This window comes from Silurus aristotelis (genome assembly GCF_946808225.1).
Source record: "Silurus aristotelis genome assembly, chromosome: 6".
Taxonomy (NCBI): Eukaryota; Metazoa; Chordata; class Actinopteri; order Siluriformes; family Siluridae; genus Silurus; species Silurus aristotelis.
In genome coordinates, this window is record NC_139579.1 from 31,248,602 (window position 1) to 31,265,414 (window position 16,813).

The following is a 16,813-nucleotide window of genomic DNA, read 5'->3' on the forward strand; positions in this document are numbered from 1 at the left end:
TGGTTGCAATCGAGGGAAAGATGAATGTGGCCAAGTACAGGGATATCCTGGACAGAAACCTTCTCCAGAGTGCTCTGGACCTCAGACTGGGCCGAAGGTTTACCTTCCAACAAGACAATGACCCTAAGCACACAGCTAAAATAACGAAGGAGTGGCTTCACAACAACTCCGTGACTGTTCTTGAATGGCCCAGCCAGAGCCCTGACTTAAACCCAATTGAGCATCTCTGGAGAGACCTAAAAATGGCTGTCCACCAACGTTTACCATCCAACCTGACAGAACTGGAGAGGATCTGCAAGGAGGAATGGCAGAGGATCCCCAAATCCAGGTGTGAAAGACTTGTTGCATCTTTCCCAAAAAGACTCCTGGCTGTATTAGATCAAAAGTGGGCTTCTACTAAATACTGAGCAAAGGGTCTGAATACTTAGGACCATGTGATATTTCAGTTTTTCTTTTTTAATAAATCTGCAACAATGTCAACAATTCTGTGTTTTTCTGTCAGTATGGGGTGCTGTGTGTACATTGATGAGGAAGAAGAATGAACCTAAATGATTTTAGCAAATGGCTGCAATATAACAAAGAGTGAAAAATTTAAGGGGGTCTGAATACTTTCCGTACCCACTGTATATCTGCGACCAAATCAGTTTCTTATCCAAATGAATATATTTGAGCTTGTGCAGTTTGCCACTGATGCGGGTCGCAAGCTCTAGTTTGCTCTCTGATTGTCCAATCAAAGGACGTGAAAATGATGTTATTGGACGCCTGCTAGACGGCCCCGGTGTAGCAAACTCTTAATTTGATTAGTTAAAGCAACAGCTTCTAGCAACATTTTAGTGAATCCTTCTGGTGGCTCCATCCTCAGCATCCTCCTAGTGTACCCTATGTCCCTCCTCTGCACATGTCCAAACCATCTCAATCTCACCTCCCTCACCTTGTCTCCAAAACGCCCTACATGTGCTGTCCCTCTAATAAACTCATTTCTAATCCTGTCCATCGTCGTCACTCCCAACGAAAACCTCAACATCTTCAGCTCTGCTACCTCCAGCTCCACCTCCTGTATTTTACTCAACACCACTGTCTCTAAACCATACAACATCTCAGGTCTCACCACAGTCCTATAAACTTTCCCTTTCACTCTCACAGATACTCTTCTATCACAAATCACTCCTGCTATCACTCTTCTCCACCCACTCCACCCTGCCTCACTCTTTTCTTTACTTCTCTCACACACTCTCCATTATTTTACATTGTAGTAAATGTAAATTAATCGAAATTATTTTGACGTCACAACCACAGCCACGCCCCCTCGCTCTATTTATTTATTTATAAAAAATAAAAATAAAGAGTCCTGTCCTTTAAAAAAAAGCCGGCCAAAAAAAAAAAAAAAAAACGCACGCTATTGGTTACAGGGCGTCTACGTAGGGCGTATACGTCATGATGTCACACCTTACGTATAGTGCTCTTCTATAGGGAGTAGGGAGGCGTTTGGGATCGAGCCAGAATACCGTGAAAACCAGTCGCGCTCTCCCTCCTTCATTTCAAATCAGCGGCTTCTGGTGGTCTGATGGTTTCCGGTACGAGGAGGATCGACTTCACGATATGATGATACTATAAATATAAAGGAAGACGGTTTCTGTTTTATATATAGGGATGGCGGAGGATGTGGATAAGGCAGAGCTGTTAAAGGAGGAGAAGGACGAGAAGAAGAAACGGTACAATAATGATGATGATGATGATGATGGAGATCACGATTCGGGAACCCGCGGAGATCGGAGCGGAGAATCGCGACGCGCGCGGACTTTCTGGACTTTGCTGGCGGTCTTGTGCGTCCCGTTGATCGGTACCGGGATCCAGTACTGCAGGAACGCGCAGATATCCGGGCGTCACGTGAGTGCCAAGTTTTGATAAGGTCAATCTGTGCATTAATCGATTAATCGATTGTACCGATGATTAGAATCGTAGCAATGTGGAAGAAAAATAAATGCACGCAGCTGAATCACGGTTAACGCGCGAGCTGCGCCGATTCGTATCGGTATCGGTATCGGTAAACGCGGAGTCGGTGAGAATCGATTAATCGCACGTGCTGCAGTTTCTTTTCGCCACGTATGTTTGTTATAGTAGAGCCGTTTTTATTACAGCGGGTTGTTTGATGCGCGCGCGCGCACACACACACACATATGGGCTCCATGTGGAGGAGTTCCTTCCTCCATTACTTCATGGTCTTTCTGCACATAACCCACATCACATCAATTCAGAGCTTCTAGTTATGTATATCGTCCCAAAGCGGCTTTACGGAGATCAAGAGGTTCTAAAATGTGAATTTATATGTGAGTGCCTACAAATTTGAAGAAATAATAAAAAAAAAACCTCTCTGAGATGAGAGCAAGAAACCAACGAGAACATCCTCATCACCGAATATCCATTCATTATAGTTTAATCATTGATGAGGTCTTCAGTGATGGATGCAAACCGAAGTACTTTGTAGCCATCATAACAGACTGTTGATATGAATTACAGTCCAAATCCATCATCAAAGTTCTTGAGCTGCTTAAGAACTTCATGTTCTGAATTTGGAGGGTTGCATTCCACATTTACTCCCAATTTGCTCTTATAATTTCCTTCACTGTTCTGGGAAGATGATTTATAAGATTTTGCAGTGTTCTTGTGGACATGTGTGTTCATCAGCCAAAAGCTTGTTAGTAATGTCTGGTAGTGATGTAGGTGATGTGGAGATGTTCCTGGGGTGCAGTTATTGTTCACATTCATCCCAAAGGTGTTCAGTAGGATTGAGATCAGAGCTCTATAGCAGGCCACCTAAGATCTTCCTCGTCAAACCATATCTTTATGGAGCTCGCTTTGTGCATTGCCATGGAACAGATTCGGTTTTGAACACAAAATCTTATTCTACGGCATCCCAAAGATGTCCTGTACAATTGTGTGCCTCCAGCTTTGGAGAAGAATGCATGTGGTACTGCAGGAAAGGTCAGGTGTCCCGATAATTACTTACTAGGAGATGTATTTCCAGGCAAGTGAGACCACTGAACGTTCAAACCCACGTTCCTGGAGTCGATGTTCTCACTTGTCAAATTCTTCTCTTTTTTTTTCCAGGAAGCAGCGCTGAAGACCTTGGGAGCTGAAGGACTTTTCCTTTTCTCATCTCTGGATGCCGATCACGACCTCTATCTCAGTCCCGAGGAGTTTAAACCAGTCGCGGAAAAGCTTACAGGTTCGCTCTTTTCGTTTTGCTCAACAACCAAACGTGGTCACATCACGCTCTGAAACGGCGTGATCTCATCTCGCGTTCTTCTGTTTACAGGCGTCTCTCCTCCGGTGGAGTCCGAAGAGGAGTTCGACGCCGACCCGAACGGAGAGACGCTCACGTTTCACGCGGCCATGCAGCCGCTTCTGCTCGAGACCATGACCAAGAGCAAGGACGGCTTCCTGGGGGTAAAACTTCATTCCCCTAGAAAAATCAGCGTATCGCAATTTGTTCCTCATAAAACTAAATGTTTCTCTGTTTGTGACCCAGAATTTTAACAATCCAGTTTATCTTCTCTAGGTTTCCCACAGCGCGCTAAACGGCCTGCGTTCGTGGAAGAATCCTGCCGTTCCGTCCTCCACCTTCTCGGCTGCTCAGTTCCGGATCTTTCTGCCCCCCAAGGGTAAAGGGGAACCGGGGGATACGTGGTGGATCATCTCTAGCGATCTCAATATCTTCACTGGATATCTGCCCAACAATCGGTACCACCCTCCTGCCCCACGCGGCAAAGAGGTACGTCCTGCGTCCTCTGAGCTTTCGGCCAATCAATAAGTGTGATTTATTGTTTGTTTATTGATCCATGTTATGACTCGGGGAAACGATCCGACATCCTGCTTAGTGGTTGTCTCGTATATTTTCTCGTATTTTCTCACCTCACCTACATCAGCACCTGAGTTTACTAACATCCTTGTAACTGAATGAATCTCCACAAAATCTAGTAGAACATCTTCCCATAAGATTATAGGATTATTATTATTATTATTATTATTAAGAGCAAATAGAGACTTAAACTAGAATGCAATGCACAAAATCTCTTCCACATGACTTCTTAAAACGCTCCTCTGTTTTCCTCTGGCTTTCTCAGGTCCTGATCCACACCCTGCTCAGCATGTTTCATCCTCGCCCTTTTATCAAATCTCGCTTCGCTCCTCAGGGAACTGTTGCCTGCATCCGAGCCGTCAGCGACTTTTACTACGACATTGTGTTCAGGTATCGAGCTTTGCGGCACTGATTCGAACCCATCAGCAGTTTTTTTTCCCCCTCTCCCGAGTTAATTGTTCAAGATGGCCACAAGGGTCGATGCTAAGCTAGAATTTCAAGAATGTTCTGGTCTGAAGCACAGTGTGAATGTAATATTACATAACCACTCGTGATGGCCATTCAGCCACATGATGGAATAAAATGAATAAATGTATGTGTATAGATGTTCATATCTCCTTAGGGGTAGACTGATGAAAAGAACCGTTGACCTTCTGACCATTAACCCAGAGACTTAATGACTGAGTTTCTTCTTCCAAACGAATTTGCATTTACATGTATTATGACTTGGTTTGCCCACAGTGTGATCTTTCTGACAGAAAATATTGTTTCTGGTCCTTTGTGTAGACACGTTTAACGTGTCGAGGTGCTCGAACACAGCAATGATGGAACTGTAATGGATGGACATTCTGTGATTAGGAGATGAGTATTGGTTCCCTTTAGAGTCTGATTCCTCTCAAGGTTTCTTCCTCATGAAATCTCAGGGATAGTGTTGAGGGCCTTGCTTAACGTCCCAGCAGTGGTAGTTTGGCAATGCTAAGGCTTAAACCCCTGACCTTCTGATCAGTAACCCAGAACTTTAAACCACTGAGCTCTAACTTCCAATTGTAATGGTTAAGAGGGGGATTTGGTGCTACTTCATGCATCCTCAGTTATTTACACTGTTAAAGAGATTAAGGCAGAGCAAGAAAGCACCCATCACCGTGCTTCATTTGGTTACGGAAGTCGTCACAGTGCTGCATAGTACCCGCTTGAGAAAAACGTCTCCAAAGAATTTGATTTGAGGGAAGATGAACCTCGTTTTTACCATATAGACACATTCTTCTGTAGTCGTTGTTGCTGCTGTTGTTCTTGATGTTCAGTTTCAGACTTGGTTCAGATCCTGGATCTGATTGTTAGCCAGACTTCATTTAGGATGATAAAGTTTTTGTTCCTGTTTTATTTATAGCAACATCACAGCTTGCAGACGCTTTAGAGATATGAAGGATACAACACTTCTATAGAAAATCAAGAGAAACTCGAGATTGGCCAAAACGTAGTGTTTTATGTCGCATTTAAAATACACCCTTAATGTCCCTCATTACCATGAATGCAGAAGTTTATTCATCTTTAGTACCTGCCTGATCATGCATTTAAAACTGCTTTAAATCACGACCCAGGGTTTGTTTTAACAGTTTTACTAAATTGCTTCACGTGAGGTGATGATAAAATATCCTAACGAACGTCCCATGACGTCACAATCCACATGTGTACAAACCGTGTTTATGTCTCGGACCTCAGGATACACGCCGAGTTCCAGCTGAACGACGTTCCTGATTTCCCCTTCTGGTTCACGCCCGGTCAGTTCGCCGGCCACATCGTGCTCTCTAAAGACGCTTCTCACGTCCGGGACTTCCATCTGTACGTCCCAAATGACAAGTAAGTACCTTTTTTTTTTTTTTTTTTTTTTTTTTTTTTTATGAAAACATGACCACACGCTTAAGAAGTTTTGTGGACACCTGACTATAAGATTATGTGGTAGATTCCACATTTAGTCCCCATTTGCTGGTATAATAAGCTCCACTATTCTGGGAAGAAGTTCCACTACATTTTGTGGAGAAGTGTGAGATCTATTCGGACACAAGGGTGTTAGTAATGTTAGGTGCTGATGGAGCTGAGGTGAGGAGGTTCCTGGTGTACAGTCAGCATTTACGTTCAATAGGGTTTAGAGCTCTATAGTGGGAGGTCTTCCACGTCAACCAAAGTAAAGCATATCTTCATAGAGCTGGCTTTAGGGGCATTGGCATGCTGGAACAGGTTTGGGTCTCCTACTTCAAGTAAAGGGAAAATTTCATGCTACAGCATCCGCAGATGTCCTACACAATTGTGTTCCTCCGATTTTGTGCTAACATCATGTCAGGTGTTCCGATAATTATGGAAATGAAATGTTGTCTTCAGAAGAAGCTGAGATGTTGCTCAAATGACCTCGATCCTGCAGCTATTGAACGCAGCTTGTAGATGAATCTGATTTGTTCCTCATAGATCTCTGAATGTCGATATGGAGTGGCTGTACGGTGCCAGTGAGAGCAGCAACATGGAAGTGGACATCGGTTACCTGCCTCAAGTACGTAAACCTTCACAAAACACGCATCCGAAAAGGTCCTAATCCGAGAAGAAAAGAGTCTTAGATGCTAGAAATGAACTTTGTTGTCCCGGACCTGCTCTCACAATAGGTTTTGAAGTAGAGTTCGACAGATAGTGGATTTTACCGATAGCTAGGTTGGATCGTACTTGCCGTTAACCGATTAATCAACCAATATATTTTATATTGGATTAAAAAATACACTACGTTAAATAGTAGAGAGCTTTATTACTAAATAAAGCCTGTATTGAATCATTAAAATGTGCTATATGAAAAAAATATTAATCAATAAATAGAATTATATAATGAAGTTATAAATAATAAATATAATATAGTGCTCTCCGTGCAGCGTGCAGTCTCGCGTGCAAAAACAAACAGCATGTGGTGTCAGCGATTCGCCTCTAGAGGCCGCTCTTTAAGCATCAGTAAACCAGAAGTCGGAAAAACTTCTGGTATGGATTTTTGCCGATAGTTGGAACTATCGGTGCCGATTATTCTGGATATAAACGATTAATTGGTCAACTTCTCGTCTCTAGGTTGCGTGTTGAATGGAATATTTCAGGCAGTGGTTTCAGGGTGGACAATATTTGGTCGTTTCTTTTTTGTTTGTTTGTGACGTTGCAACCATAGTTACATTTAGTCAAATTCTCTTAATAAAGGTGCTAAATTTACATTATATGGACAAAAGTTTGTGGACATCTGACCATAACATTGCTTCTTTTATACACATTAAGTTTCCATTTGCTTTTATAATAAGCTTCATTGTTCTGGAAGATTTTCCAGTAGATTTTGTGGAGATTCATTCAGCCATAAGGTTGTTAGTAAAGTCAGGAACGGAACAGAACAGAACCTGAGTTAGGTGATGTGAGGAAGCCTGGGGTGCAGTCAGCATTGTCATGCTGGAACAGATTTGGGTCTCCTAGTTCAAGTAAAGGGGAAACTTTCATCCTATACTTTTTGTTTGTTCCTCCAACTTTGTGGTAGCAGTTTGTGGAAGAACCACATATGGCTGGAAAAGTCAGGTGTCCCAATACTTTTGTCAAGTATATTTTACACACAACACGCATTATACGTATATATAGACAAAAAAAAAAAAAAAATTATATATATATATATATATATATATATATATATACAGTGAGGAAAATAAGTATTTGAACACCCTGCTATTTTGCAAGTTCTCCCACTTAGAAATCATGGAGGGGTCTGAAATTGTCATCGTAGGTGCATGTCCACTGTGAGAGACATAATCTAAAAAAAAAAATCCAGAAATCACAATGAATGATTTTTAAACTATTTATTTGTATGATACAGCTGCAAATAAGTATTTGAACACATGTCTATCAGCTAGAATTCTGACCCTCAAAGACCTGTTAGTCTGCCTTTAAAATGTCCACCTCCACTACATTTATTATCCTAAATTACATGCACCTGTTTGAGGTCGTTAGCTGCATAAAGACACCTGTCCACCCCATACAATCAGTAAGAATCTAACTACTAACATGGCCAAGACCAAAGAGCTGTCCAAAGACACTAGAGACAAAATTGTACACCTCCACAAGGCTGGAAAGGGCTACGGGGAACTTGCCAAGCAGCTTGGTGAAAAAAGGTCCACTGTTGGAGCAATCATTAGAAAATGGAAGAAGCTAAACATGACTGTCAATCTCCCTCGGACTGGGGCTCCATGAAAGATCTCACCTCGTGGGGTCTCAATGATCCTAAGGAAGGTGAGAAATCAGCCCAGAACTACACGGGAGGAGCTGGTCAATGACCTGAAAAGAGCTGGGACCACCGTTTCCAAGGTTACTGTTAGTAATACACTAAGATGTCATGGTTTGAAATCATGCATGGCACGGAAGGTTCCCCTGCTTAAACCAGCACATGTCCAGGCACGTCTTAAGTTTGCCAATGACCATTTGGATGATCCAGAGGAGTCATGGGAGAAAGTCATGTGGTCAGATGAGACCAAAAAAGAACTTTTGGGTCATAATTCCACTAAACGTGTTTGGAGGAAGAAGAATGATGAGTACCATCCCAAGAACACCATCCCTACTGTGAAGCATGAGGGTGGTAGCATCATGCTTTGGGGGTGTTTTTCTGCACATGGGACAGGGCGCCTGCACTGCATTAAGGAGAGGATGACCGGGGCCATGTATTGTGAGATTTTGGGGAACAACCACCTTCCCTCAGTTAGAGCATTGAAGATGGGTTTGAGGCTGGGTCTTCCAACATGACAATGACCTGAAGCACACCGCCAGGATAACCAAGGAGTGGCTCTGTAAGAAGCATATCAAGGTTCTGGCGTGGCCTAGCCAGTCTCCAGACCTAAACCCAATAGAGAATCTTTGGAGGGAGCTCAAACTCCGTGTTTCTCAGCGACAGGCCAGAAACCTGACTGATCTAGAGAAGATCTGTGTAGAGGAGTGGGCCAAAATCCCTCCTGCAGTGTGTGCAAACCTGGTGAAAAACTACAGGAAACGTTTGACCTCTGTAATTGCAAACAAAGGCTCCTGTACCAAATATTAACATTGACTTTCTCATGTGTTCAAATACTTATTTGCAGCTGTATCATACAAATAAATAGTTTAAAAATCATATATTGTGATTTCTGGATTTTTTTTTTAGATTATGTCTCTCACAGTGGACATGCACCTACGATGACAATTTCAGACCCCTCCATGAATTCTAAGTGGGAGAACTTGCGAAATAGCAGGGTGTTTAAATACTTATTTTCCTCACTGTGTATATATAAATATATATATATATATATAATTTGATCTAGATGGAGTTGAGAGCGGCAGGACCGTCCACACCCTCCGTGATCTACGATGAGCAGGGGAAGGTGATCGACAGTCTGGAGGATGGAGGAGAACCCATCCAGTTTGTGTTCGAGGAGATTCGCTGGAGCAGAGAGATCAGCCGGGACGAGGCAGCGGGTCGCATCGAGGTCACCTTTTATCCTTTCAAAAAGGTAAACACTCTCTCTCTCTCTCTCTCTCTCTCTCTCACGTACCACATCAATTACTCTTACATTCTTTCTTATTAATTCTCTTCTTGTCTCCGCTCTGCACTACCCCCCTTTTCCACAGGTGGCGTATTTTCCTTTCTCAGAGGCCTTCAGCAGGGCAGATGCAGAGGGGAAACTGGTTCACTCCATCCTGCTGTGGGGAGCACTGGACGATCAGTCCTGCTGAGGTCAGAACATCTTTTTTTATCTATTTCTCTGTCTGTGTCTGACTCTCTCTGTCTACATGTCTGTCTTTCCCTGTCGGTAAAAAAGTTTAAATATAATGGTTGGAGTTTCTGTGGTAAGGATGTGACTTTTCTGCTTTCTGACTTGAACTTATTAGCGTTTGTACAGGTCTTTTGTCCTGGTTTGTGTCTGGGTCTTTAGTCTCGGTTTTGGTCTGGGTGTTTATTTTTGGTCTGGGTCTTTAGTCTCGGTTTGGGTCTGAGACTTTGGTCTGGGTGTTTATTTTTGATCTGGGTCTTTAGTCTCGGTTTGGGTCTGAGACTTTGGTCTGGGTGTTTATTTTTGGTCTGGGTCTTTAGTCTCGGTTTGGGTCTGAGACTTTGGTCTGGGTGTTTATTTTTGGTCTGGGTCTTTAGTCTTGTTTTGGTTTGAGTCTGGGTCTTTTGTCTTGGTTTGGTTCTGGGTCTGGGTGTTTAGTTTTGGTTTGGGTCTTTGGATATGGGTATTTGGTCTTGGTCTGGGTTTTTTAGTCTTGAGTTGGGCCTGGGCCTGTGTTCTGGTTCTTTAATCTTGGCTTAGGTCTGGGTGTTTAGTTTTGGTCTGTGGTTCTGGGTTTTTAGTGTTGGGTTGCGTTTGAGCCTTTGGTCTGGGTGTTTAGTTTTGGTCTGTGGTTCTGGGTTTTTAGTGTTGGGTTGCGTTTGAGCCTTTGGTCTGGGTGTTTAGTTTTGGTTTGGGTTTTTGGGTTGGGTTACTGAGATGTTATGAAATGTTTATAAGTGGATATCTGGTTACTCAAATGTATACTCTGTTGTGTGTGTGTGTGTGTGTGTGTGTGTGTGTGTGTGTGTGTGTGTGTGTTCATCAAATAACAGGTTCGGGGCGAACTCTCCGGGAGACCGTCCTGGAAAGTTCGCCCGTCCTGGCCTTGCTCAACCAGAGCTTCATCAGCAGCTGGTCTCTCGTCAAAGAGCTGGAGGACCTGCAGGTGAAACGAATCACATTTTCCTATTTGTTCTGTCCAAAAAAACAAAAACAAAAAAAAAGTTGGGGAAGGTTTTCAGAAGTCCTTTAATTTACCCTTTTTTAATTGTATTAATTACTTTCTGACCAATCAGGTCTTGTGTTAGAAAGAAAAAAACGACATGGAATTTGGTTGAAAATAAGTTTAGATGTTCGATTCTCCATGTTCTAACTTTGCTGTGTAGAGAACGTGGAACGTCACATCGATGAGACTAGCAGAGCTGTAGGTTAAGGCATTGGACTTCTGATTGGAGTTTAAATCCCAGCACCACCAAGCTGCAACTGCTGGGCCCCTGAGCAAGGCCCCTGACCCTCAACTGTTTGGTTGTAAGTCGCTCTGGATGAGGGCGTCTGCCTTGAATGGAGGAGGTGGTATCTCAGTGGTTAAATTCTCAGTGGACTTTAAAACAGAAGATCATGAGTTTAAATCTTAACACCACCAAGCTGCCACTGCTGGGCCCTTTAGCAAGGCCCTTAACTCTTACCTGCTTGGTTAAGTAAATAAGAGATAAAGGCCTTGCTAAAGGGCCCAACAGCTTACCTTCTAACCCTAACCCTTGATCAAGGGCCCCGAAAGTGACATATTATTATTATTATTATTATTATTATTATTATTATTATTATTATTAAACAGACCTTCATGAGCTCTGTCCATATCAGTAATCAGTAATAATAATATTAATATGCCACTCTTGGTGCCCTTGATAAAGGCCCTTAACTCTCACCTGCTTGGTTGAGTAAATGAGAGATAAGGGCCTTCCTAAAGGGCCCAACAGTGGCTCAACAGTTTACCTCCTAACCCTTACCCTTGATAAAGGGCCCCAAGAGTGGCTTATTATTATTATTATTATTATTATTATTACACAGACCTTCATAAGCTCTGTCCGTAATCAGTAATAATAATTGTAATAATAATATGAATATGCCACTCTTGGGGCCCTTGATCAAGGCCCTTAACCCTCTGTGCTCCAGGGGGTGCTGTTTTGTGGGGGGAAAAATTTCCTTTGAGCTGTAAAAAGTAAATGTGACGAGTATAAAGCATCTTTCTTTCTTTTTTCATCCTGCAGGCCGATGAAAAGAATCTGGACTTGAATCAGAAGGCACGTTTACACCTGGAGCAGTACAGCTTTCCCGTGGAAATGATGGTGGCCCTGCCCAATGGCACAGTGGTGCGTTCTGGGATTTTAGTTTGCTACGTGTTGCGAATGCATTCTGCCAACATATTTTCCATCCAATAAAAACACACCCAATGTACTGCAAATGTAGGATACGCCCATATATGGTCATGCCCATATATGGTACAATAAGGCAACGTCAAACTTTCCGGGAATTGACGTGAATTCATGTAGTAAATAACATATTTACACTATATGGTTGAAAGTTTGTGGACACCTGACCTTTTTTTGGAGCTTCTCATTCCACATTTGGTCCCCAGTTCCTGTTATAAAAACCTCCACTCTTCTAGGAAGATGTTCCTCTAGATGTTGTGGAGATCCTTTTAGTCACAAGTCATCCCAAATGTTGTAAGGTTTAGAGCTCTATAGCAGGAGATCTTCCACTCCAACCCATAAAAAGCAGATCTTCATGGAGCTGGCTTTGGGCACATGGGCATGTTCATGCTGGAAGAGGTTGAAGTGAAAGAAGTTCACCACATCCAATACAATCAGTTTCTTTCAATACTTTTGCTCATTCACTGTATCTCTTTTCTAGATATGATCGATTCATCTCAGTTTTCTATTTCTTCTTAGGTCCACCACATCAACGCTAACAACTTCTTGGACCAGACCTCCATGAAGCCAGAGGATGAATCCGGGTTCAGCTTCTCGACCGGTTTCGAGGACCCGTCCACCTCCCTGTACGTCCGCTTCCTCCAGGAGGGACTGGACAAGGCCAAAGTTTACCTCCAGTCATCGTAAACACACACACACACACACACACACACACACACCGTCCATCATCTCTTACACACGTGTGTGAATAGGGTCTTCTCTCCTGGACCTTGTGCTGAATTGAATTCTGGGAATTTCTCTGCTGGGGATATAGCAAAGTTGTGACTGCAGGTTTTTCTACATACATTCGAGTACCGTGAATACGATAACACTTTTTTTTTTTGTGACCTGATGATGGTTCTGAAACTTTATTGATCAAACAAGATGTTTTTTCCTTTCATCTCCGAGGCAGAAAAGAGGCATTTTATATTTACCTCTTTTTCCTCCCTATTTAATTTTTTATCTCTAAATGATGGCATCTAAGTGGCATCCTGGGAAATCTCTTCACATGTTCCTCAACCAGACACAAAGTTCCATATTTATACACAAAAGTTTGTGGACACCTGGTCTCTTCTGGGAAGATGTTCCTCTAGATTGTGTGGAGATACTTTCAGCCACATAGGTGTTAGTAAAGCCAGGTACTGATGTAGGTGAGGTAAGGAAGTTCCTGGAGTGCAGAGTTCACATTCATCCCAAAGGTGTTCAATAGATTTGGAGCTCTGTAGCTGGAGATCTTCTACTACAACCCATGTAAAGCAGATCTTCATGGAGCTGGCTTTGTGCTGGAACAGGTTTGGGTCTCCAAGTTCAATCGAAGGAAATATTTCTGTAGATGTCCTGTGCAGTTGGCTGGGAAACACCATTGTGGTTGAAGGAATCTCCACAAATCTCCAAAATCTGGTGGAACAGCTTCCTAGAAGAGTGGAAGTTTATTATAACAGCAAATGGAGATTCGATGTGGAATTGGATGCTCAAAAAGTAGCACAATTTAATGGTCAGGTGTCCACAAACGTTTGTCCATACAAGTGTATTGAAAATATTTATAATTTTTTTTTTTTAAGGAGAAACGTTGTCCGTCGTCCTCGTCGCCATTTTTCAAATGTTTCCGGCAAACCTGCGATGTTTTGGAAGCCGTAAATTTCTTTTCTAGTTCTTCGAACGAATGCTGCGATGTCGAGGAAAAGGTTTTTTTGTCACACGGCTTTCCTCAATTTTACACTACAACTAAAAAAAAAAAGCAGAAAAAAAAAAAATCCAACAAAGTAAAATAGAAAAACAATCAAAAAAGTATTTCGATTTATGAGGACGCAGACGAAATCGGATCTTGCAGGAAGCACGAGGACCGTATTTCTTCGTTCCGTTAACGTTTCATTGACGTTTCCTCGTCTCCGCTACCGGGTTCGTAGACGTCCCACGAGATCCCCTGCCCTCCTCCTATTGGTGAGGTTTTTAGATGATCGTCGTTGCAGTGAAAACCAATTGGAAAGATTTCTTACAATCCCGAAGTCACTATTGGTGGAACGTACAGTGGGGAAAATCCGGTTTTTGGCAGAAAAATATAAAAAAAATTAATTGTTAGACTCTTTTTAGTGCAGCGTTGGAGAGATCTTTAAACTCGGTTCCAAACTGAAGCCATTTCTGCCTGAGTGTATTTATAGCTTGAAGCATACAACAGATTCAAATACAATACAAGGTTTTTTTTTGTTTTACCTATTTGGTTTGGATGTTTGACAGATTTTCCCAGAATGCCCCTCCACACACACACACACACACACACACACACACACACACGGATGTGTTCGGATGGAGCAGTTTGTGACGGCCTGTTCTGAAAGCCCACTGTGGCGGGATCAAGCCTGATGTCATTGTTCCAGTCCAGAATAATATACACACACACACACACACACATTCCCTCTTTTATAACCGCTCGAGTGTCAGTGTGTTGTCTCGTCTTGTTCTCATGATCAGTATTAACTTCGTTTCCCTCAGATCTGGGATTTGAAGCGACTCCTTATTTTTGGTCCAAATGAAACCCTGAGATTTTGGATGGAAAGAATTTACTCGTCCTGAAAACATCAAACTAATGAAGATTTTCCAAATATTATATCCTTTTTTTTCCCTGTCTGAGGTAAATTTAAGCCCAAAACACTATGCTGTGTGTATGTGTATATATTTTTAAACATTATATAGACAAGAGTTTTTGGACACCTGATCATCAAGATGTTCTTATTTCTGAACATCTCATCCCACATTTAATCTCCATTTCCTCTCACAATTCCCTCCATTCTTCTCAGATAATCTACTGGATTTTGTGGAGATTTGTGAAGATTCATTCATCCACAAGGGTGTTAGTAAAGTCAGGTACTGATGTAGGTGAGGTGAGGTACCTCACCTGAGGGGAGGTCTTTAATATGGTTTAGAGCGCTGTAGCTTTACTTCACACACATGTAAAGCTGATCTTTATGGAGCTTTGCACTAATGGCTGAAAAAGTCAGGTGTTCCGACACTTTTGTTCATATTCTCTGAGGGCACAGTTGTTTATAGATCGATGGCGTTTATTCCAAGATGGCTGCCATCATTTATTTACAGCTGACAGAAGTCCTGTTCGGTTCTAACACAATCCGAGTGGTTTCTTTAAACACCAGATGTGGTTTGAGGAGACAATTTACACTAAACTTTTGTAAAGTAGAAAAAATTCATTAGCTCACACCAGTGTAAACACAAACAGACTTTTTGACACGATCATGTGACCCTGTTCATCAATCGAGTCCACTGTAGGATTTCTCTCCCTGTATGAATGTATTTGTTATAGAGTGCCTGAAAATAAACTGCTTTTCTACATATTATTTTTGTTTAATGTCATTTATGGATTGATTTATTTGATTTGAGACTGGTTCCACATGAACAGCCTTAAAATCCATGAGGTAACTGTAGAAGGTGGACGTTTTTTTTCCTCAGTTGCTTTGGATCGTTTCTCAGATCAGAAATTAAATTCTCAAAACTACTTCCACATCATGTGGTCACTTGTTGATCATTTAACCGATTGCGGACAAGTGTGCGAGTTTCCTACATTATCAATTCTCACCTGAATCGTCTCAACCCCCAAAACATCTCAGCAACAGTGAATGCAAAAAAAAAAAAAAGGTTAAACCAGTTGTCATCTCAAGATTCAACTTCTTATTGTGATTGTGTTGAAGTGATGAATTGTGCAGATGAATCTTGAATGTCACTAGGAGAGGAAACTGCTTCAAATCAACCAATAATCAACTGGTTCTCTAAAACCGGTCAAAGGTGAAACTCGTGAACCTTCAATTGGCGACAGCAAAATAGAATTATGATTTCTGAAACTGGATGAACAACCAGGAAATGACCAAACAATAGTACAGTACAAGTGCGAATCCTGTCTGATCTCTTACAATCAATATACAGTAATGTGTACATTTGTGCTGCTGAAATTCATAGATGTCCTACAGAAGAAATTCAGCCTTGTGCAATTCAATCATTGTAACCCAACCAGTAATTTACATCAGGAAATACTGAAACTGTGCGCCATCACACTGACAACACGACCAAACATTTTGATCTTGTTTGTGAACAATGACAAAAGGATTGACCAGTCTGGTGGCAATCAGAGTTCATTGACACAAATACTTACTTTTGAGAGATGAACTAAGAAAAGTACTGGGTTTTGCAAGTAATCCAATGTGTGGTGCTGTTTGTACAAATTGTTTAGAGAAATGCCAAGTCAAAAAGCTTTTATTGTCATTTCAACCATATACAGTGAGGAAAATAAGTATTTGAACACTCTGCTATTTTGCAAGTTCTCCCACTTAGAAATCATGGAGGGGTCTGAAATTGTAATCGTAGGTGCATGTCCACTGTGAGAGACATAATCTAAAAAAAAAAAAATCCAGAAATTACAATGTATGATTTTTAACTATTTATTTGTATGATACAGCTGCAAATAAGTATTTGAACACCTGTCTATCAGCTAGAATTCTGACCCTCAAAGACCTGTTAGTCTGCCTTTAAATTGTCCACCTCCACTACATTTATTTTCCTAAATTAGATGCACCTGTTTGAGGTCGTTAGCTGCATAAAGACACCTGTCCACCCCATACAATCAGTAAGAATCCAACTACTAACATGGCAAAGACCAAAGAGCTGTCCAAAGACACTAGAGACAAAATTGTACACCTCCACAAGGCTGGAAAGGGCTACGGGGAAATTGCCAAGCAGCTTGGTGAAAAAAGGTCCACTGTTGGAGCAATCATTAGAAAATGGAAGAAGCTAAACATGACTGTCAATCTCCCTCAGACTGGGGCTCCATGCAAGATCTCACCTCCTGGGGTTTCGATGATCCTAAGGAAGGTGAGAAATCAGCCCAGAACTACACGGGAGGAGCTGGTCAA

The 16,813-nt window shown here is 41.9% G+C and overlaps 1 protein-coding gene across 1 annotated transcript; it reads left to right on the plus strand.

The window, feature by feature from the left end:
• Positions 1-1,365: 1,365 nt before the first annotated feature.
• selenon (selenoprotein N) lies at positions 1,366-15,247 on the plus strand. Its single transcript, XM_083544706.1, has 12 exons — positions 1,366-1,887; positions 3,109-3,226; positions 3,317-3,447; positions 3,560-3,772; positions 4,125-4,249; positions 5,579-5,716; positions 6,320-6,401; positions 9,202-9,390; positions 9,509-9,614; positions 10,485-10,597; positions 11,700-11,801; positions 12,381-15,247. Exons 1-12 carry the CDS (start codon positions 1,651-1,653, stop codon positions 12,546-12,548), a joined length of 1,722 nt encoding a protein of 573 aa, XP_083400832.1. The 5' UTR covers positions 1,366-1,650; the 3' UTR covers positions 12,549-15,247.
• Positions 15,248-16,813: the final 1,566 nt, after the last annotated feature.